Genomic DNA, 23625 nt, shown 5'->3' with positions numbered 1-23625 from the left:
TTTATTTTTGAGAGTGTAGCTCCTTGCCTTTTGCTGTGATCAAACAAATTTTTCTGAAGGCTAAGAACAGGCGGCTGTAATCTGATAAATCCGAGATCTTTGGCTCTTATGTGATGAGTTCATCTGTGGACAGAATTCCACCCCAAAACCCCCTGCATTTTTGTTTCTTCTTCACAAGTGGGTTTACATTGTCAGCTCTTGCTACTGTGATTAAAAACAGACGGTCTTGTTTAAGGATGAAAAAAAAAAAAAGAAAGTCTCATACTTTACTTACTTTTTATTTACTACCTCTTTGGATAAAACTACATTTCGGATTGACATACATTATCATAATAAAGCCAGTTTATGATATCTAAGATATTACTCAGTTCAGCATTTTTTTGCGCATTAAAATTTGATATACATTTACATTTATATTTACATTTAATCATTTAGCAGACGCTTTTATCCAAAGCGACGTACAATATGATAACAATAGAAGCAATAAGACCATCGAGAGTGCAGCAGTATACAAGTGCCATGACAAGTTTCAGTTAGCCCAGCACAGTACACGTAGCTAGGGTTTTTTTTTTTTTTTAAATAGATAGAATAGGTAAGTGTTAGTATTAGTTGGTCAGGTGCTGGCGAAAAAGATGCGTCTTTAGATGTTTTTTGAAAATGGATAAAGATTCAGCTGTTCGAATTGTGATTGGGAGGTCATTCCACCAGCTGGGCACAGTCCAGGAAAAGGTCCGTGAGAGGGATTTGGTACCTCTTTGTGATGGCACCACAAGGCGTCGTTCACTTGCAGAACGCAAGCTTCTGGAGGGTGCATAAGTTTGAACTAGTGAGTTTAGATATATTAGTGCAGTGCTAGTTGTCGTCTTGTAGGCAAACATCAGTGCCTTGAATTTGATGCGAGCGGCTATTGGTAGCCAGTGTAACGTGATGAAGAGAGGGGTAACGTGAGCTTTATTTGGTTCATTAAAGACCACTCTGGCTGCTGCATTCTGGATCAGTTGCAGAGGCTTGATAGTACATGTGGGAAGGCCCGCCAAGAGAGCATTACAATAGTCCAGTCTGGAGAGAACAAGAGCTTGGACGAGGAGTTGTGCGGCATGCTCGGACAGGAAGGGTCTAATCTTCCTAATGTTGTATAAGGCGAATCTGCAGGAACGGGCCATTGTAGCAATATGGTCTGTGTAGCTTAACTGATCATCGATCACAACTCCAAGGTTCCTTGGATATACTACCCCCTAAATCACAATGATTTCGTCAAACTTGAATTGTGACATGAAAAATGCTAAAACTGCTAAAAAAAAAAAAGAAATTTTTTTTTACTGACTGAAGTTCAATTGTGATATCTGTAGACTAGAGCATGATGGCTAAATGTCTACATATATTTAATGCCGAATTTAATAATAATAGATAAGATTTGCACAAAAGGCTGAAATTATTTCAATATTAACTCAAAATTCACAAAGAACATGAAAAAAAAAATACAGAGAAGGATCTTTGTAGATTTTGGATCTAACAATGGCCAGAAGGACGATATATGCTACAGTATGCTAATATGGATTAGAAGTGAAGAAAAAGGAAGGAAAATAATGTTTTAAAGCATCCTGGCAAAAATAGACCAGCAAAGAGATGTGAGTGAGGATTTAAAGAGAAAATGAGAGATTCCAGTGTAGTACGGTTAAATAAATCAATGAAATATTGAATCAAATGAACAGACTGCAGTGTCTGTTGTTCTTCCCATTGCAAAAGAAGATTAAAAGAAAAACCAAAAACCCACAACACAGCACTTTAACTGTAGATACAATTAGAGAATGCCTGAGAATTTAAAACCTAGTCCATCAAATAATGGGAAGAATAAGCTTTTTAAGTATACTTCTCCCATTTTAAAGCCATTATTTGCATGTTTTGCTTTAATGAAACGTGTGACGTCTGTGGAGTTTGACCCAGCTGTTTTTCCTTTCGGTCTGTGACATGAGTCTTTTGACCCTATATGGGTCATTACGTTGAACTGGCCGTTTGGGCCAAAGGGCTGGTGCCCCAGCCTCCCTCAGCCTCTTTTGTTCTCTCTCCTCTGTGAAGGCCTGTTTGTTTGTGAGTCCATTCAGAAGTCAGTGAGTGGGAGGACATGACAGGGCTCAGCCTGTCCGACTGAGTAACTCCTGTTCCCTATTGACCAGAAGCCCAGAATTAACCCTGTCCTACAAGTCTTCGTTTCTACCCCAAACAAAAGTGCGCCTATGGAAATTCTGCTCTTTTTTTCCTTAACAGAAAGTCTCTTTTCTAACAGGACTGCAAGTTGTACATGCTAATGAGACCAGAAACTCTCTTTAGATCCCACAAACAGTTCACATATCAGAGATCGCATAGAATCAAAATAGGATCAGAATTTAAAATACACTATGACGGTTTCCGGATTTGATCATTGAAAAACAAAGGAACATGAAGATACAAAGACATATTTTAGTAAATTTGTGATATTAGCTCTTTGTACAGACGGTCAGATGTTCTTCTTCCATTGAAGCTCAAGATGCTCTTGGGATCGTCTCAACATGAACATCAGCTTTTTCATTAACTTGCAGAGTTAGTTCATCTCATTGTGAGGAACTTGGCTCAGTTTCCACCAGTGTCTGCTCCTTTCCTCCAGCTTTTGGGAGGATTGTGGCGGTGCAAGGGAGGGCCTTCAGTACACGGTTGTAGTCTATTAGAGGATCTCTTTAGGGAAAAGCATTGGCATTGACCATGAGATGCAAGCATAAGACTTTTTGTCAGTATGCAACCCCAAATTAATGTCAGAAATCCGTATGACCATTGACCGTGATAAATGTTAAGGGATTGTATTGAGTTGGCTGCATGGATCTTGATAAATCTCTGTGATTCCAGTTTAATGGTTGAGTGACGTGATTTTTGCTGAGATGTAATTTCCCTCCACCAGTATTTATGAGGAAAACTGGCTTTAATGTGTGTAAGACTAGCACATTAACACTAAAAACAAAGAAAATGGACTGGATCCATTGTCAGAAGGCTGCCAAAATCACAAGACTCGCTGTTAGCGGGAATGCGGCTCTGGTCATATTGTGATTGGACACAAACCTTGCTTTGCTTGAAGGCTGCAGAGAGTTCATGGACAGGAAGTCTGTATTGCTGCTTTGTTGAAGGCTGACGCTGCTGCCCCCCCAAGAAACCACACTAGATCTCAGCCACAGCCCAGACCAGAGAAGAGATGTGTCTGTGCAATGCAGCTTCACCACAGTTGAGTCAGAGCCATCATAAATTCCTTCCTGACAAACTCACCATAATCTTCACATCCATCCAAAAGGGTGGGTCACTTGTATATCAAGTAAAGTGAGACACTAAGTTGTATTATCATAATAAAACATTTTGAATATTTTTAAGATATATAGGAAAGCGCAATTCATTCCAAATTAAATTAAATGATTTGATTTGAAAGTGAAAACGAAAATTTAGAAATTACAGTGTTACTACTATTGGCATAGGCTGTGCATCCATAAGAGGGTGGTTCTTTATATTATTGGTCATATTTCACCTCTAAATCAACAGAAAAAATATATTTTGCATGAATAAATGGAGCCATTAAAACTTTTTGCGCAATGCAAAATGTTATTTTCATTACAGTAGAACAGATTACAACAGACTACACACAACAAGAATATAATCTGCATAAATAAAAAGCAGTTTAAAAATGATTCTACAAATACTCAATTGCTCATGATTATCATTAATTGTGATCACTTTTTTTCTTTTGATTTGGAAATGAAATGTATGGAAGACCACTTCCATAAAAAATAAAAAGTTAACTGTCTCATGTTTAAGACTGTATTTCTTGTAATAGTGACTTTGCCTCCCAGTTTTTAACTTCATACATTTCATAATTGCGATTTGCATCTTGCAAATGTAACTTTATAACTCACAATAGCTGTACATACCCAAATAATAAATTTATAATTGGATTGATGGCTTAATTGGACTGGAAATCCTTCATTTTGTGAATCTGACTACTTTCTTAATCGGATTCAAAAATACCTTGCACACTTTTGTATCATGGCATGGGATTATCATGTCTGTTGTTATTGTTTTTACCATAAGGACATAAAGCAAATGTTCAATTTATCATTTTTATTTTGCCCCATGATAGTCAGGACCTGATGAATGGAGACATTCCAGTTTTTCTGCCTCTGTGTTTTGTAGCACCTATGTGAGAGCTTTTGTCAGAGGACAAGATCTATGTTTGTTAAATATGAAGCTCCAGTCATATTTCATCCGTGGAACGCCATCTCAGCCATAACAGGGAAGCTCGCTGGGCTTTTGCCAAAGACAGAATCTGCAGAAGGAGTAATGATGTCTCTTTGTAAGACTGCACGAGAGGGAGAGGGTGTCCTTTACACAGAGAACCGTCCCAAATGACAGTGGGCCCCGTCCTGTGAGCTTCAGCACATAAAACCATACAGAACAAAAATATATGTGCTGAAGCATTCCATTAGTGGGCTTGTTATCTCGTGTACACAAAGAGCAGAAATGAAGACATTTTTCAGGTTTCACACACCCGCCCCACATGAGAACATTTCAGTTCGTGACCCAAGAAAGATACCCCCGCCGCTGCCCAAAAGCTGGGCGGCATTCAACATTCCTCAGGGAGATTGATGTTGCTTGGATGTGTCTTAAATTCCTCAGGGCTGAAAATAAGATGGGTGCTGGTAAGCTTCCTGTTACCCCACTTTTTCTGTACAAGATGTTTTAACGAGATTCCTGGCAGCAGAACGAGCGACCGTGCTGTGCGTAGTTACCCAGAAACAACCATTTTAAGGATGATCTTTAATAGTTTACGATGCCTCCTGGAGGTCTCACCGGGCCTGCCTGTTTTTCTGTTTCCACTCTGTAAATGTGGGGCCCATTTGAATTGTTTGATGGTCTTAGAGGGCCAATCCAAAATATATAAAGTGAATCCATACAGAGGAAGGGCGTATTTGTTTACTGAGTGGACTAGGAGCGATGGCTTATAGCAGAACATAAGCCTTCCTCAGAAGAGCTGGAGATAAGCAGAACAGCTCACATTCCTGAGCAGCTGCAGCGTAGATCTCCAGAGACCAGTCCACCTCCCCAATAACACGGTCAGCCTAGACATCATGCAGCACAACACAAACACAACCAGAAGCCAATGCGTGTCTACTGCTGTCAAAAGCTAGTACATCTTCTAGCAGAGAAATGGTTTACTCAAAATGAAAATTCATTTACTCACGCATGGGTTGATGTTCTCTTTTTTTTAAAAATGTTTTGCAGAATGTTTGAGCTGCTGTTTTGCATGCAATATTTTGCAGACAAGCATTTGACATGGCTTAATTGAATATATGCAAATGAGAATGAGCTGGAAAAGTGCAGTTTCAACATCATGCTTAACTTATCCTTGTATGTTCCTGTAGGGACCAGTGTTTTGATGAGCCACAAAGGGGTCAGTAAAATAATTAGCGAGAAAAAAATGAACAAAATACATCTATTACTGTCACAATTAATGAGTTAACTTTAGACACAAGTTAAAAAAGTTTAACACTGTGGGACAGATTTACTGAACAGGGAAAATTTGTGTTATAGCGCAATTCCATCAAAGAGCGGGAGGGAAAATTCTGCGGGTGAATTACTTAAAATGCGCACATGAAAGAACACAGACGCAACATCTCATTTCCATAATGACCAGTGCAATCTACAGTCCTTAATAGTGCAATCTACAGTCCTTAATAGCTTGTAGGAAAAAAGTCACCTTTTTATGAAGTAAATACTTTCCAGATTATATTTTAATAATTTTTCTCACATTATAAAAAGGATTTTATACATAAAAAAGTTGTTGTTATAATTTGGGAAGGGGGTCCCTTGCATACTTCAGGACATCCTTGGCATCAGTTATTTCTAAATCTATTTGGAAAAACTTTATGGCTGAATAAATGATGAGAGAAGTTTAATTTCCCCTTTAAATCCCTTTGGATCATGAATGTTGCATTTACAGTCATGGCCAAAAATATCGGCATCCTTGCAATTCTGTCAGAAAATGCAACACTTCTCTCAGAAAATTGTTCCAATTGCAAATGTTTTGGTATTCGCGTGCTTATTGTTTTTGTTTGCACTGCAATAACACAAAAAAGTGAAAGTGAAAAAAAGTGAAAGTGAAGTGACATACGGCCAAGTATGGTGACCCATACTCGGAATTTGTACTCTGCATTTAACCCATCCAAAGTGCACACACACAGCAGTGAACACACACACACTGTGAACACACACCTGGAGCAGTGGGCAGCCATTTATGCTGCGGCACCCGGGGAGCAGTTGGGGGTTCGGTGCCTTGCTCAAGGGCACCTCAGTCGTGGTATTGAGGGTGGAGAGAGCGCTGGACATTCACTCCCCCCACCTACAATTCCTGCCGGCCCGAGACTCGAACTCGCAACCTTTGGATTACGAGTCCGACTCTCTAACCATTAGTTCCCCGAAATACAAAAAAAAAACAGAGAAGAAAAGTCAAACTTGTTAGAATTTCACACAGAACTCAAAAATGGACTGGACAAAATTATTGGCACCTTGTCAAAATTGTAAGAAATAATTGCTTTTCAAGCATGTGATGTTCCTGTAATTTGTATTTAGACACACCTGTGGCAAGTAACAGGTGTGGGCAATATAGTAATCACACTTGCAACCAGTTAAAATGGAGAAAAGTTGACTCAACCTTTGTGTTGTGTGTCACACTGAGCATTGAGAAAAGAAAGAAGTGTAAAGAGTTGTCTGTGGATTTGAGAGAAAAAATTGTGGAAAAACATGGACAATCTTAAGGCTTACAAGTCCATCTCCAGAGGTCTTAATGTCCCTGTGTCCACTGTGTGCAATATCATCAAGAGGTTTACAGCCCATGGCACTGTAGCTAACCTCCCTGGACGTGGACGGAAGAGCAAAATTAATGAAAAATTACAACTAAGGATTGTTCGAATGGTGGTTAAAGAACCCCAATTAGCTTCCAAACAAATTCAAGCTGATCTGCAGACGCAGGGTACAACAGTGTCAGCTCGCAGTATTCGTCGCCATCTGAATGAAAAGGGACGCTATGGTAGGAGACCCAGGAGGACACCACTGCTGACACAAAGGCATAAAAAAGCCAAAACTTATGTGACAAAACCACAATCCTTCTGGGAGAACGTACTGTGGACAGATGAGACAAAAGTTGAGCTTTTTGGTAAAGGACATCATGGCACTGTTTACAGAAAAATAAATGAGGTCTTCAAAGAAAAGAACACAGTCCCTACAGTCAAACATGGTGGAGGTTCAAAGATGTTTTGGGGTCGCTTTGCTGCTTCTGGCACTGGATGCCTTGACTGTGTGAATGGTATCATGAAATCTGATGATTACCAAAGAATTTTGGGGGCGCAACGTAGTGGCCAGAGTCAGAAAGCTGCATCTCCACCAGAGGTCATGGGTCTTCCAGCAGGACAATGACCCGAAACACACTTCAAAAAGCACTCAGAAATGGTTACAAACAAAGTGCTGGAGAGTTCTGAAATGGCCAATGAGTCCAGATCTGAATCCCACAGAACACCTGTGGAGAGATCTCAAAGCAGCAGTCGGGAGAAGGCATCCTTCAAATCTGAATGACCTGGAGCAGTTTGCAAAAGAAGAGTGGTCCAAAATTCCAGTAGAGAGGCATAAGAAACTCATTCATGGTTACAGGAAGCGATTGATTTCAGTTATTTTTTCCAAAGGGGGTGATACTAAATATTATGTTAAGGGCAGTGATGGTGCAGTAGCGTCACTACTTGTAGCGAGTTTAACTACATTTCTCAGTAGCGTGGCGGTAGCGTCACTGCTTTCTGAATCAAATTGCTTTTCGGTAGTTAAGCTCTTTTTTTGATCAAGTAGCGCGGTAGCGTCAACAAAAGCTAACGTTACATTTTCCAAAGAAAGCATTCTGAAACTCGAGCTCAAATCAGAAATATAACAGCTACGGATCACTGATCCTGGATCAGTAAGTGACGCCACAGACACTAAAGCTCGTAGCGCCATTGGCTCCTCAAACTGTCAGTCAAACTCGTTATTCCTCCCACCTCTCGTGTCAATGAAGTGCGGCGCACATTTTGGAGCATCTCAGCTTGTTTGCTGTCTGAAGGTAAATAAAGAACTGTTGATTGAATAAGTACAGCGGTTTCTTTACTCAAAAAACACTATTTATAAAGGCTAATGCTTTTAATTTTTTTATTTTTTATTTTTTTTTAAGGAGCGGAGAAGAGTTTCTCTAGCATTTGTTGTCAAGTCACAGCTAAATAGCTCTTGCGAAGCGCTGAATCTTTCATAATATGATACTTTGGCCAAATAACAGAAAAAAACTGAACGCACACACAGCGCCAGAAAACTGGGGAAACCGGGACACGAGTCAGAAAAAAAAAAAACGCATTCGCTGGTCAAAAGCTTCGTATTTGAACTTGATTTTGGTGAAATGTTTATATTAATATCTAATGACACATGCAACGATGCAAATAAACATAGCCTATCTGTAGGCCTAAACATCTATATGGTAACACTATAGCCTACAATACGATTTCATTAAAATACATTTGTTACAGTATTTATTAATATTTTTAATGTTAGTTAATGAAAATACAGTCGTTCATTGGTAGTTCATGTTAGTTCACAGCGCATTAACAAATGTTAACAAACAGCTTTTGTTTTGTTGAAATTAACATTAACTAAGTATTGTTCATTCTTAGTTCATGTTAACTACACTAGTTAACTAATGTTAACTACTGAACCTTATTGTAAAGTGTTACCATTTATATAAATGTATCCGTATACAATAAAGCCACAATACCAACTACAAATAGGAGGTTTCCGACCGACAGCACAAATTTATTTTGCCTATGTCACAATTTGAGGTCAATCCGGCCCTGTATTTGATACTGATTATGTTGCCAAATTGGTTTGGAACAGCTGTTGAATAAACAATTAAACTGATGCCTGTCTATCTGCTTGACTGATAGTTTTATTGATCACTGAGAGAGCATTGACTTGGTACGATGTTGGTTCAATAGAATTTTTTTTATTTTTTTTTAAATAGCTTGGATGTAGTAAACTGCTTTTGCCATGTTGCCATAGCTTAGCTTGCTACGTGTCCCAGGGCTGTAGCTTTAGTGTAGTTAAGCTTCATTTAAAGAAGAGTAACTGTTAGCTTAGCTCACTACGTTTTCCAAGTAGCTTGCCCAACACTGGTTAAGGGTGCCAATAATTTTGTCCAGTGCATTTTTTGGGTTCTGTGTGGAATTTAATCAGATTTGACTTTTCTTTTCTGTTTTTTTGTGTTGTTCCATTGCAAACAAAAAAAAATAAACGTGAATACCAAAACATTTGCAACTGCAACAATTTTCTGAGAGAAGGGTTGCATTTTCTGACAGAATTGCAAGGGTGCCGATATTTTTGGCCATGACTGTACATCTCATTAGTTATCTTCCATTTTTGTCTTGCGACATCTTAATTTGTATCGGCACCTCCCTAGAGTTTGGGCTTTTGTCAATCCACTCTTCTTAAATTAAATCAATCTGGCTTCTCTCTCCAGCGGATGTGGCTGCGATTATTGCTGAGCGTTTGTGGCCGCCGGAGCGAAGTATGCTTAGTCAATAGTCGCCTGGTTTTTACACACTCTGTAATTAAAGTAAATCCGCTTAAGAGTGTGTGCAGTACATGGGCATAGAGGAGTGCTGAGCTGTGGGAGAACTTTTCTCGCTGAGTCCTGCCACTCCTTTGGCTGCGGCCGGGGTAAATAATGCCCTATTGTTGCTCAGTTGACTCCCGGTCAACGGGTAACACGCTCCACCCCGGAACATAGCCAGACTTATTCAGACAGCTGGGATATAGACACTGGACTGGGACATTCATAGCTAGAGCCTGGTTTGAAATGTATGAGAAGTGAATAAATGGAGGAAACCCAGACACAATGTCATTCATGGTTCAGAGAGAGTTACGGTTAATTACTGCAGTTAATCGGTAGTGGCAAGATTGATGAAGGCATACTGACCAGATGTTTTGTGAGTTTTGGCCGAGATGTTTGCCGAGATCACTTCCAGAAAACATTTCATTAATTCCTCAGTTTTTATTTATTTACAAAGACCAAGAAAAAGCATGTAATGAGGCAGATGTAGACATCAGATAAATAGCTTTGCTACTAAATGGCTTCATGACATTATTGCTGCTTTCAGAGTTGTTCATGTTCTTCCACTGAATTGTTTCACATAGCTCATCTATAAAAATATCTTAAAAGCAATTTTAATACTTCCTCTGTTTAGGGTATCCGGAAATTAGATGAAAAATAGATTTTTATATTTCACTATATTTGGATCATTTTTCCAATCTTTTCCAAATAAACACAGACTGTGTCTTTGATGCACCTCGCTTCTGTTCTTCTGAGACAAACAGACTGGTGTTTCTTACAGATTGCAATTTTACTTAACCCTAAAACTGGCAAGACCATAAAGAGACATAAGAAAATGAATTTATTGCTATTTTCCATCTTGTTGGGACACGAATAATACAACTTGATCATTTTTTTCAAAAATTGTAATGTTTGAATCCCACAGGATACGTTGCCAGTTTGTAGGTATAAATGAACTGAAAACAGAACACTTGTTTATCAATGCTTGTTACAACATGGTTGTAATTCCTGAACGCTTTGGAATATAGACCTAAGGTTGGTCTCTTTTTAAAGAATATGCATAGCAGATTATTGCTGAAGTGAAAACATTTTAAAAAACAAAAGTATAAAAAAAGTTATAGAAGTTAAATTTACAATAAAGATAATTTAGTATACTATTTTTATTTTATTTTATATAAAATAAGTATTTTATAAAATATGTTGAACTCTAAAATTTCTATGAAATCAAATCCATATGTCTAACCGAGTTGTGTTCCAAACTTGATGTTGATATCACAACAATTGTGGTTCCTGTGAGATTTTGTTTGGGCACTATACCAAAAATAACCACTGGGTTACACCCAACCTCTATTGATTTTTTTTTTTTTTTGATGCAGTTTTCTGTCACAAATCAATCATTTTCTGTCACAATATCACTTCTATTACAAAACAGTTACCAAATATGGAACCTTGACTGTCAGACCTTTCCAACGATATGCGTTTTGTCAAGATTACAAAAAGATCTGCTTTTCTAAACCAAAAGCCACAAAATCACAGTCTATATATATCTTGATTTATACCCCTAAAAGGGCGACATATACAAACATTTAGAGACAGATTACAAAAAAATTTAAGCATTTAATTCATAAAATTTCAATGTAAACCTAATAAGATAATGCTGAATAACAGCTTTGTAAACAGGTAAGTCCTCTCTAATGTGTAAATATGTGAACTAGATCAACTTTTATTGGAGGGTGAGTAGATTTTCCGCTAGAAAAAGATTTGCCATGCAGTTTTAAATGCTTCCTGTGATCGAAAAAAATAATGTAGAAACAAAAGTCACCTCATCTAAATATTCACAACAAACACCCTTTCAACACGAAACCAAGAAATAAGACCTATACTTTCACAGCTTCTCCCCACAGCCTCTCAAATGTTTGTATCCCACAGGATACGTTGCCAGTTTTAGGGTTAAACAAGGGCAACCTAAAATGTGTGGATGACATTTCACTCTCAAATCAAAGAAAAAAGTCAAATTATTATTTATTGCATAAAGGCAATGAATTCTCCTATTTTTTATTTAATATGTTTTGCATTTGTGACATTAATGCTAAAAATGTTCATTGTCATTACTGTAATTACTGTATTACAGTTTATATTATTAAAGACAGTTATTTTATTTATTAATACAAATCATTATTATTATTATTATTATTATTATTATATGAGCATTAAATTTAGCAAATACGACCATAATGTATAAATACAATTGTGCTTTGGCTGTACTTTACATTTTAAATAATATATTATATTACAGTAATGATAATGTAATGAGAGGTGCTTAACTGTCACGAAAATGTCACAAAAATGTATTTATTTATTCATGTATTTTATGTTTATTACTTTTTTTAAATGTGAAATGTTTTGTTAGAATCATCTGTGCATCTGAGAAATAAAGGCTTGAAGAAAGTGAGCTGTGCAGATTGTCTTGATCACTAATATGCTTTTAGATTCTCTTTTCTCTGGCATGAAAAGAGTGCTATACCTTAACAGACTGGAGGGTTTTAAATTATTTGAAACACTTAGATTTTCTCACCATTTCTGAAATTGCATTTATTAATAGAGCAGCCCCTGCTATCTAAAATGACTTAAAAATAAGAAACATTGAAAACACTGAAAACATTAAAAACATTTTTTTTTTTTTTTTGTCAAGAGCAGATCATTTATAGACCTGTATTTACGGACCTGACCTGTAATCCAACTTCTTAAAAAGCAACTCTATGTTCCTGGATTCCTATCATTCCTACATCCACTTTCTCCTGCTTTTTCTGGGCGTTTCTATTTCTTAGGAGGCAGAATGGAAGTGACAGGGCAGAATGGCTTTTGACTCTGAGAGTTGTCACTAGTGCATTCAGCCATATTTCTCTGACTGCCCTGTCGTCTGTCATGTGCTATCTGCAGACAGACTGTCAGGAGCGATAAATGTACGCTCATTTTGGCCTGCTCCTCCAGTGTCCTATCTGTCTGTTTGCCCTATCTAGGCCATTATAGTACAACTTAGTCAAAGTACTCTACAGGCATTGCTGAGGTTTGATATGACCATGACAAACACTTCCATTGCCTTGACATTCCTAGGCTGGAGATTATACACCCAAGTAGCTTATCAAGGTTATTTTACTCCTTAAAATGGAAATGAAATATTTGTGCATGAGTATGCAGATGCTTTCCTTCTGAAAAAAAAAGAAAGTCATATGGGTTTGGAATAACATGAGAATGATTTCAGAAGGATCATGTGACACTTAAGACTGGAGTAATGATGTTGAAAATTCAGCTTTGCCACCACAGGAATAAATAACATTTTACAATATATTAAAATAGAAAATTAGTGTAATAATATTTAACAATATTATTGTTTTTACTGTATTTTTGAGCAAACATTAAAAATCATAGAGACCCCAAATTGTATGTTATTTTTTGGTGGTGTAATTTATATAAAAAAAAAATATATATATATATATATATATATATATATATATATAATTATTCTGGTATGATGGACTTAGAGAGACATTGAACAAATTGAGTTTCCTCCATCTGCATGTTCAGTAAAGCTCAGTACACAATTCAATACCGCTTTCATGTCCATGAGAAAAGTGTGAGGATTAGCAGTAGATATTAAGTTTTGAGCCCCTGTGAAACAGATGGTGAGTGGGCTGTTCTTATTGAAAACAGACCCAAGGGGAGCACTGTACTGGAAGAGGAAAAACTGACTTTACAGGCAGCCGTGTCCTTGGATGTTTGGCTGTTGTTGAAAACGTCATACGCCCACACTGTTTTTCTTGACTATTTTTTAAAAAATTTTATCTTCCACTCTGTTTTTATTCCACCCGTCAGTGGTTTGTTTCCAGGCCTGTCTAGGGTCAGTCTCCCTGAGGAGCCGCCATTAGGCAAATGGATAAGATAGAAGCAGAACTGATTGAGGTGAGACACAGGAGAGAAAAGAGCGAAATACCCGCAGGGCCATAGAGTAGCGAAGGAGGAGCGAACACAGTGGCTCGCTTCTTAGTCTCACACTTTTTACACATTCTCACGTTACAGAGGACTTGACAGACTGTGTCTGCTGCTGAGGTCACGCCACTGAGGTCACACTGAAACCGAGTTAAGGAAATGATGATGCTTGGGCTGCTACAGCTAACTGATAAAATCCATATAAATCAACAAACTGATCAACATTTCAGCAATAAAAAGATTCTCAAACTGTCCGTTAGAGAATTTTAAATGAATGCTTCAGAGAAGGTCATAGGCATATTGTTAGATTTATGTGGCCATAAATTATTCTATTTTCTAAATGTTATAAATTCAAAGTCAGGAGAGTATTGCACTGTTTAGAGCACAGTAGAGAAGTGCAGTGCATTCATTTAGTCATTTTCATGAAATCTTGGACATTAAATTTGAATGATATTTTATAACAGTTACAATAACTAATGACATTATAGTAAATAATTCCTGATATTTATAAGCACAGAAAATTTCAGTAACAAACTATTTTTGTTACTTTGTTTTGATTATGTGAACAACTTTGACTTATATAGTGGTATTTATGCTTATATTATTGTATTTAAATATTACATTACATTTAAAGGACAGTAACAGTATATTGCATACCTGGTAGTTTGCACATTGTTAGGAGGACAACAGTGCTTTTTCAGTATTATGGTGGAACTAAAATCTTCAGTCTTTTTTATTGGATCAAAGAAATAATTGATACATTGAAACTTTAATTACTATTAGTTGTGGCACTAGCTTATATTTTGGTTATCTTGTGGGTCAACAGAGCAGATGGTTTCTGTTCTTCATTGGTCTGAAACCAAGCAATGCATTCGATTGACAGAGCATACAGATCTTCATGCTCAGAAGTGACATTTCTGTCTGGATATTGTTCAACAGATAGTCGCGATCCACTGGCAGTAATGTGAGATGCTAGAGACCTGTGGACATATTTCTTAACCAGTCTGTTCATGTGTTTGACATTTTGGCTATTTTCTATATTGAGAGCAGCTATGCGTCACTGTACTATAAAGATATATATATATATATATATATATAGACGCATTTGGATAGTCCAGAGAGACTCATCTATCAGTCTTGTTCCACTGAATGTGCACTTAACTGAAATATTACATTAACAAAACAATATTAACAAAATAACATTAAATTTTATATTATTCATAGCGCTGTCAGCCATGATTAATCATATTTTTTTATTGTGCAGTTTAAAAGTTTTGGAGTTTAAAAGATTTTGTAATGTTTATGAACAGTTTCTGATACTGTAAGCATAATCTGATGGCAAAGCTGAATTTTCCGCATCATTACTCCAGTCTTCAGTGTCATGTTTTATTATTTGTTGAATGCAGCTGTGCTGCTTAATATGTAGAAATAGATTATTGATGAAAAGAAAGTTCAAAAGAACAGTATTTGTTTGAAATATAATTTTTTTGTAACATTATAAATGTCTTTACTGTCACTTTGCTGAATAAAAGTATTAATTTCTTACTGACCCCAAAATTTTAAACGTTATACATATATATATAATTTTAATCAGCATAAAGGTACACAAAATTAGTTTTTTGTTTCTAGGAACACAGCTCATGTTATTGTTAACATACCTCTGGCATAATGTAAGTCTCTAAATCGTTTTCTGAGTTCCCTGACACTCATCCATTTTCCTTCTACTGGTCTCCTCCAATTCAGAAATCATAATACGAGTCTATCCGCAAAGATAAAAGGCGAAGTGTATGGTTTCAGCTAGATCAACAGTGTGGGAGCAGCCCAAAGTTCTGTGAAGTTCTGGAGGTGAAGGAGCTCCATGTGGGGGATTAATATGAGTTCTCTTCTCGCATCCAAACCAAACAGGCAATCCCACTCCAAGAACCGGGAAATCGAGCTCTGTTTATTTTGCGTTAGGATTATTTACACAATCTGATATTTACAGAGGCAGGGACGGACATCGTTAATGCAGAAGATGGTTGATTTTCTCTGAAATGAACAGAAATTAATTTCAAACTTTTGCTGTTGACTTCATATTTTCAAGGAGACTTTAAGGAGAATTTGTGGCATTTTTTACCTGCTCTTTTATGGAGGAGATATTTTGAAAAATGTCTCAGCTCCTCTTTTCAAAATAGTGGAAAATAATTTTCAAACTCCAACAAATGATTAGAAGTCCTTTCAAAGCTATTGTATTGCTTCAAAGTAAAGCTTAAGTCATTGGGTCAAATGTACTTAACAGGGAAAATTAGCATTAGAGCACAATTCCATAAAAGCGCTGATGGGAGGGAAAATTCTGCGGGTGATTTACTGACAAGGTGCACATTAAAGAACACAGAAGCAACATCTAATTTCCATAATGACCAGTGCAATCTACCAAGAGAAGCGTAAATTACCGCCTGCTTTAAGACATGCTTTTTTGGATGTTAAATAATGCTGCAAATACCAGTGAACTGACGAGCGCAAATCTTAGTAAATCCCGTTGCGTGATTCATTTAAATATTCTCCTCCCATAAATGTACCGATCGAAAGGGAAACTCCTACAAATGCACATTCAATAAGGTGAGTCGCAAAAATAACTCTTGTCCACACCTTTTCAGTGCTAATTTCCACATTTAGTAAATACTGAAAGTAGTTTTTTTAATGCCAAATGAGGGTTTGCGCTGACGCAAGCTGATAGTAAATATGGCCCTAAGTCTGCCTGCAAAAAATCTTCTTAAATGCTTATACAATTTGCAATTCTTGGATTTTTACAGTTTTTTGGAACATATTAAGGTCAGTTCATTTTGTCATTCGGTTGTATTTCTTTCTTTGTGTCCAAAAAACAGGTTTGGAATGACATGAGGATTGGTAAAAAGAAGTATTTTTGGCTGAACTATTCCTTTCAGCCAGCCAAAAGATGTTTCTTGGAAAAAAGTAGGAACATACAGCTGTATTTCTTACTTTTCTAGATCGGCACAATACATTTCCTACAGAGAGAGAAATGAAAACATTCAGTGATATGTCTGTTCTCAGTCACCGTGGAACAGGTGACTGTCCACCAACAAAGCACAGCTGCTGGATCTGGCAGTTAAACATCACTTAAGTAAGATCTCCACTCAATGCCGAGGAAGGTTTTACTGTCAGATATAACAAAGTGTGCGGTGAAAAGAATCCCTGATGGACCCGCTGAAACTTTAGAAAAGCATTGATCCGTTCCACTCAGCTTTGTTCATATGAGCTCTTTCCCAAGACGACACAGATGCTGTTTGATCGAAACAGAGAATACTGCAAGATTTATGCTGTGTGCTTCTCAAGATCTTTTTTTAACCTGAAAATGTTTTCCATCAAGGCATTTCCCTTAGTTTCTAAGTGATTTGGGTCTATATTTGAGTCAAGGGTCATGAGGGATGCTTTTAATTGCATCTCATTTCTGGAGATCTGCTGTTTATTTGAAGGGCACTGGCGCAGAATTGTAGCGATTGAGATCACCGCTGGGAAGGGAAGGGGTTAAGGCCTCTGTACATGGCCGTGCTCAATCATGCTTCCCCTTACTCACTGCACAAATACCCATGGGCACACTTTCTTACATTGTGCTAAAGTTGTGGCTTTGGCCTGCAAGGCCTCAGCGTAGATCTTTCCCACACTCTCAGCAGGCCGTCATGTGCATGTTGAGCTCAGATGGAGGGAGGAGGGAGACCTCCAGCTTTATTGGCCAATGACCTGCAGCATATACTTTTGTGCAGAGCATGGACCAATCAGAGAGCCCAGATAAGGGCCAGTTGACAATACTGAAAAAAATGTAAAGGATCACTTGGTTCAGGATTACTAGCTTTGAATTTAGTTCTTTTACTTAATTTAGTTTTGTTAGTTTCCACTCTGACTCTTTTAATTCCAGTATAGTTTTTGTTGTAACTATTTACTGTATTTAGTTTTCACTGACACTTTTAGTGTTTATTTTAGTTGTAGTATTTTTGGGCAACTGATGTGTACCAATGTAAACTGTCACTGAAATACAACAGTATAAAATCTAGGTGCATTTTATGATTAATGAAGGTTGTAAAGGTTTAAAATGCTGTAATATATACTGTTTATCTAAAATTAAATGAATTCTGGGTCCTTTCTATTTTAGTTTCCCATATAAAAAATTTATCGTATATATGGGCAATGTGTAAAATATAAAATATTTGTTTTTGATTTTGAAATATTATTATTATTATTAAATGATATAATTATGAATAAATATTTCGAAAATCATTTAAAGAAGTGTGTGCGTGTGTGTGTGTGTGCGTGCGCGCTGCTATCAGATATCTATGTGATTTCCTTCCTGCGTTACATTAAGCTCTGATGATGTGAGGTGTATGTGCGTTGTGTGTAGGGTTGGGGTGTTGGGCTTCGGTCTGTTATAGAGGGCCAGCGCTGTTCGACTAATCCCCTGTTTTCACACACAGCTGTTTCCTGTTGGGAACATGGGCCAGGCCAGGGGCTTTTGTGAGACACACACAAACTAGAGGACACAATTTGCTTTTCCAGACAATGTTCACTGAAAAACCAAGGCCGCAGTGTCTGCCATCCAAAAGCCTGCGTGAAAACAACTTTGTCAGGAAATAATGCTCAACACAGCAGTTTAGTTCATCTCTCTATTGCTTAATTCTAGGGAGTCCATTCTGTTAAGACAGAACATGTTTTTTTTTCTTGCTTGGAAACGTCTCCAGATATTGGGCAATACATGCAGTTATCAGTAGATTGTGGCTTATGAAGGCAGCAGACATAATTGATTCTTGGACGAGACCAGTGTGAACATGCTGTACTGACTCCGATCACCCTGAGCTTCAGACGTCTCATCAGTCAGCTTTTTTTATGGATTGGGCTTCGACCTCTGACTTGAATCTCCTGTAGTTATAGGAGTGAAAGTCTGAGCTGTGTTCAACACATAGAGCCTGCAGGCATTCATGTGCCTGTTCATTTGAAATGTTTGGAGATTATAGGATTCATTTATTACAGCCAAGGTTCTGTAATGTAAACAGACCTTAATGCAATGTGGTCACGACTGTAAAATGTGCTAATGTGCACTTAACCAAATGTTGGTCCAAGGAAGCAATACTTAAGAATGATTTTTCATCTAACTCCCTACACAGCACTTTATGAAGTAACGGGAGATTATGAGCATTATGTATAAAAGCCACATTATAGAGTTAACTGGAGTTCTGCTGACGGGCACTATGTGGTATGAGTGTCCCGCATAGTTCTCAGACAAAGATAGGAACATCCTGTTACTTTTAGACTTTCCATTCCTGAATTAGAACAGCTTTTGGGATTGTGTTGCCCTATTTGTTTTAATAAAAATGTTAAAAGAGAGTTTGGCAAATAAATCACTATGTGAGAATAAGAACTGAGAATGTGTTTTCTATAGACTTTAATTGTCCTGCTTGAGCAGAAGAGCTACACAAGTTTGCGGTCTGTAATAATTTTAAATGAAGTCTCTTATGCTCACCAAGGCTGTATTTATTTGGTCAAAAATACAGTAAAACAGTGACATTGTGCAACATTAACACAATATAACAGTTTTCTATGTTAATATATTTTAAAGTGTAATTTATTCCTGTGATGGTAAATCTGAATTTTCAGCATCATTACTTTTTATTTTATTAATATTACTTTTAATATTTCTATGTAAATGGTGATACCTTTTGTCAGGATTTTGGATGAATGGAAAGTTCAGAAGAACAGCATTTATTTGAAATGGAGATCTTGTGTAACATTACGAATGTCTTTACTGTCACTTTTGATCAATTTCATGCATCCTTGCTGAATAAAAGTCCTCATTTCCTTCCAAAAATGAATTTTATGGACCCCAGACTTCACCTCAGAAATGCATGTAATTATCATACTTAGTTTGTTTGGTCCCACCTTATATTAAGTGTCCCTAATACCTGTGTACTTGCATATTACTAGATGTGTACGTAGTATGTAACCACAGTGTAAGTACACATTGGTACATAGTATCTACAGCTCTAATATATCTGTAACTACACACATGTAACAACCCTCAGGATGGTTGTTACATATGTGTAGGTACACAAACATTAGAGCTGTAGATACTATGTACCAATTTGTACTTACACTGTGGTTACATACTACATACACATCTAGATACTATGTAAGTACACAGGTATTAGGAACACAATATAAAGTGGGATATGTTTGTTTAGTTTGTTCTGCTTCATTTAAATGAAATCATGAATGTGAATAAGCTGAAATGTCCGTTATTGCACACAGAGTAAAACCCTCTTCATTGTGGTCTTTTTTTTACAGAGTGAATCAGTGAAATATTTCCTGGACAACTTGGATCGGATTGGACAACTGGTGAGTCATGATAATGAAGCATTATTTAGTGGTGCCAGATCTTCATAGTATATTATTATTCACTGTCGATTAAATAAACAAAGATAGTCTGGAAAGATAGTTAGTCAGAATAGTGTTTTTATACAGTGTTTCCCATGCAGCAGAGGTGGTGGGACTGGAGATACTGAAAATGAAAGTAAAATGGTCTCTTTGAGACTGATATTGGCCAAGGTTGCTAAGAACACATAGTGTGTCTCATATGAGTGATAAAAAAGGCCTGGAAGTGTTTTGTGTGAGCATGGAAACCAAGGCCAATGACAAAACAAATACATGTTAGTTTGGGTGGGATGTGGGGCCTATGAAAGCTGCTTCGAAGATCATTTTGTCTGCCCTTGTGGCAATTTTCATTTTTAACTAGGAGCTACTCTTATTATACTTTTGACCACATAGATTTAAAAAATATCAGAATGTTTAAGTGTAGTATGTATGTTTTAGGTTGCACAAATGGAAAAAGACCCTAGTAGAATGTGAACCATAACAAAACTCTAAAAGACCTGTGCAAATAATAAGATTGTTAATAAAAATATTTCAGATACATTTAGCAGAAGTAAACTGCTAAAAATCTGCATGATTTTTGCTGAAAACAATCCTGCTATCTAAAGACAAACGGAATGTATTTGCTGCTCACTCCATTTTACTCAACCTTTTCTTACAGAATTATGTACCGAGCCGACAGGACATCCTATTGGCCAGGAAGGCCACCAAGGGAATTGTGGAGCATGATTTTATCATTAAGAAGATCCCTTTTAAGATGGTAGATGTTGGTGGCCAGCGCTCTCAGAGACAGAAGTGGTTTCAGTGCTTTGACGGCATCACCTCCATCCTCTTCATGGTGTCCTCCAGCGAGTACGACCAGGTGCTGATGGAAGACCGCCGCACCAACCGTCTGGTGGAGTCCATGAACATCTTTGAGACCATAGTCAACAACAAGCTCTTTTCCAATGTGTCCATAATCCTCTTCCTCAACAAGATGGACCTTCTGGTGAAGAAGGTACGCAAAGTCAGCATTAGCAAACACTTTTCCGACTTCCGAGGAGACCCTCACCGACTGGAGGATGTGCAGGCTTATCTTGTGCAATGCTTCAACCGCAAACGTCGCAACCGCAGCAAGCCACTTTTCCACCACTTCACCACTGCCATTGACACCGAGAACATTCGCTTCGTCTTTCATGCCGTCAAAGACACAATTCTTCAGGAGAACCTTAAAGACATTATGTTGCAGTGACTTTTACAGTAATTTGATCAGTTTTTTTTTTGAGTCCGTTTCCCATCCTATTGAAGGAAACTTTGCCTTCTGGACTTTGTTTTAACCAATTTTGTCTTGACAACTGTGCAGGAGAAACATCATGTGTTAGCTAATCATGTACTCCAATATCCAATCCTTTATATTTGAGACATGGCGTGTAAAAATGACATGAATCTCTAAGCCAAGAACATTTGAAGGTATTACAGTTTGTCACTGCAAAGAAAATGAAGCAGACTGATAATTGATCATTATAGAGAATTTTCTCCTCTTTCCTCAAGAATAATCTCAATGCTCAATAACTTTACACTGGCTCATCTCCCAAATAACATCCTAAAAATAAAGAGCAAACCTGCACTGAACATCCTGCTTGAACAAATAGATAATTTCATGTCACTTGACAGGTTTATTTTTTATTTAATCTAACATTTAAATCACATTTTGCTTTATCTATACTTGTGAGTTTATAGATGACATGCAAAATTCTCATTAACAACTAAGCAGGGTTTTTGTACATAGAGTGAATAGCAGCTTTTTGTACATGTTAACTGTCTCGTCTGCTTTTATGTGTCTCTTCACGTTAAGCTACAAGCTTTGAAGTATAGAGTAGGGTCAAATCACTGGTTATGCCTAACACCACTAACTTAAATAATGCATTAATGGTATTCTTTAAATGTCATTATTTCTCAGCATATGTACTTTATGAGTATTCATATGATGTTAATCCTCTCGAAATGTATGTAACCTGTGTAGTTGATGACTTTACAAAGAGATTACAAAGGGAGTCAACCCGTTCGGGGACTTGAGTTTTATTCTCTGGATCTTGATGAATGTCAGCTGTGAACAGCTGTGGGGTTTTGGTTTTAGCTGGAGTTGCGATCCCGGACGAGCCCCCAATTTGTTGCACCCATGTTGTTATATTCTTTTGAACTACTTCATGAACGGGGTGTGAAGTGACTTCTTGGTGATTTCTGCCAATGCTAAGTATTTGTTGTGGGAGGTGGCACAGTTTGATCCATTTTCCAGAGATATGGTTTTGTCATCAGAAGTAGTAGCTGACTCACAGTCTCCTTGGAGGAACAGTGGTTTCAATTTCAGTGCAGGTGTCCACTTGTCAGAATTTAGAGTTTTTGCCATTGTTTTGTGTTAAGGGAAAGCTTGAGATAAGCTATCAAACAGTTTTCCAGTTTTAACAAGAGCATCAAGCCCTTTTCTTGCGTTCGTTCTTGATTGTGGACTACAATGGAAACTGTGACTCATTTCTTGCAAAACAACATTGACAATGTCTCTCTGTGCCCTAAAGGTATTTAAATTCTGTCCTTCCTCATAATCACCGCAGTGCCATGTCGGCTTACTGAAAGTTGGCAGGAAGGGATTTGATTTGAGATATTGGACACACCCTAAACCTTTGTCCCTGACAGCTCTTCCCAGTGGGAGCAAAACACATGCATTTACTGGAAGATCTCTGGCTCCTCTTGTGCACATAAAGAAGCTGATTGGATTCTTTAATTCAAGGCTGTGTTTGTCCTTGTTTCCTCTTTTAAGACCATAAATCCATTGGGAGAGTTTGAAAGTTAAATAGCGGAAAAGAAACAGCATGAAGGCTGTTAAAACCCGCAATCAAGATAAGCATATGGCGTGCAATTAATTTGATATAAATTATATTTGGAGAATAATAATCAAATAAACTGGTTCCAGTTGTGATTCCAATCTACTCAAGGTGATTTAACTACAGTATTTACGTTACATTTGCTGCTCTGGTGTTTTGTCCCTTTTAGGATCTCATGAGTGTCACTATTAACAGGATGTCTACTTCAACACTCTTTCAGTGTTTTACTGTACTTTTTTCAACTTTCAAATTTTGCTTCCCTAAAGTTTTATGTATCCAGTGATTGTAAAAAGTGTGAAATTCCAGATTTTAACTTCATTATGTGTGTTTTGTATATAAGACCTGTATAAATCCAATAAAATGTTGAGTTATACTTTTGGGCTTATTCTTATACAACTGCATATTGCAACTGAACATGCACAGTAAAAATATGCTTTTTAATTTACAGTAAAAAAGAAGAAGAAGAAGAAGAAAAAAAAAAAGGCCAAAGACCAACACAGATGATGTGAAAAATAATACAATAAACATCCACTAAATAACAGAAAAATGTAACAGATGTACATTACTGATAACAAAAACAGGAAGATGAATGTCTGGGAATGTTCTTTTACGACAACCCCAAAATAATTTATCAAACAAAACTAAATCAAAACGTTTTTAAAATCAATCATAGGCAATGTGATA

General features: G+C 37.2%; 1 protein-coding gene across 1 annotated transcript in view; it reads left to right on the top strand.

The window, feature by feature from the left end:
* The window catches only part of gna12a (guanine nucleotide binding protein (G protein) alpha 12a), a 33891-nt gene extending 10577 nt beyond the window's left edge, over positions 1-23314 (top strand). The window contains exons 3-4 of the mRNA XM_058770287.1: positions 20000-20050; positions 20745-23314. Coding sequence (XP_058626270.1) covers positions 20000-20050; positions 20745-21314 — 621 coding nt within the window. The 3' untranslated portion in view covers positions 21315-23314. The remainder of the gene's footprint in view (positions 1-19999; positions 20051-20744) is intronic.
* Positions 23315-23625: the final 311 nt, after the last annotated feature.

The sequence above is a fragment of the Onychostoma macrolepis genome, chromosome 03 (assembly GCF_012432095.1).
Source record: "Onychostoma macrolepis isolate SWU-2019 chromosome 03, ASM1243209v1, whole genome shotgun sequence".
Classification (NCBI taxonomy): Eukaryota; Metazoa; Chordata; class Actinopteri; order Cypriniformes; family Cyprinidae; genus Onychostoma; species Onychostoma macrolepis.
This window is presented reverse-complemented; position numbering and strand designations above follow the sequence as displayed.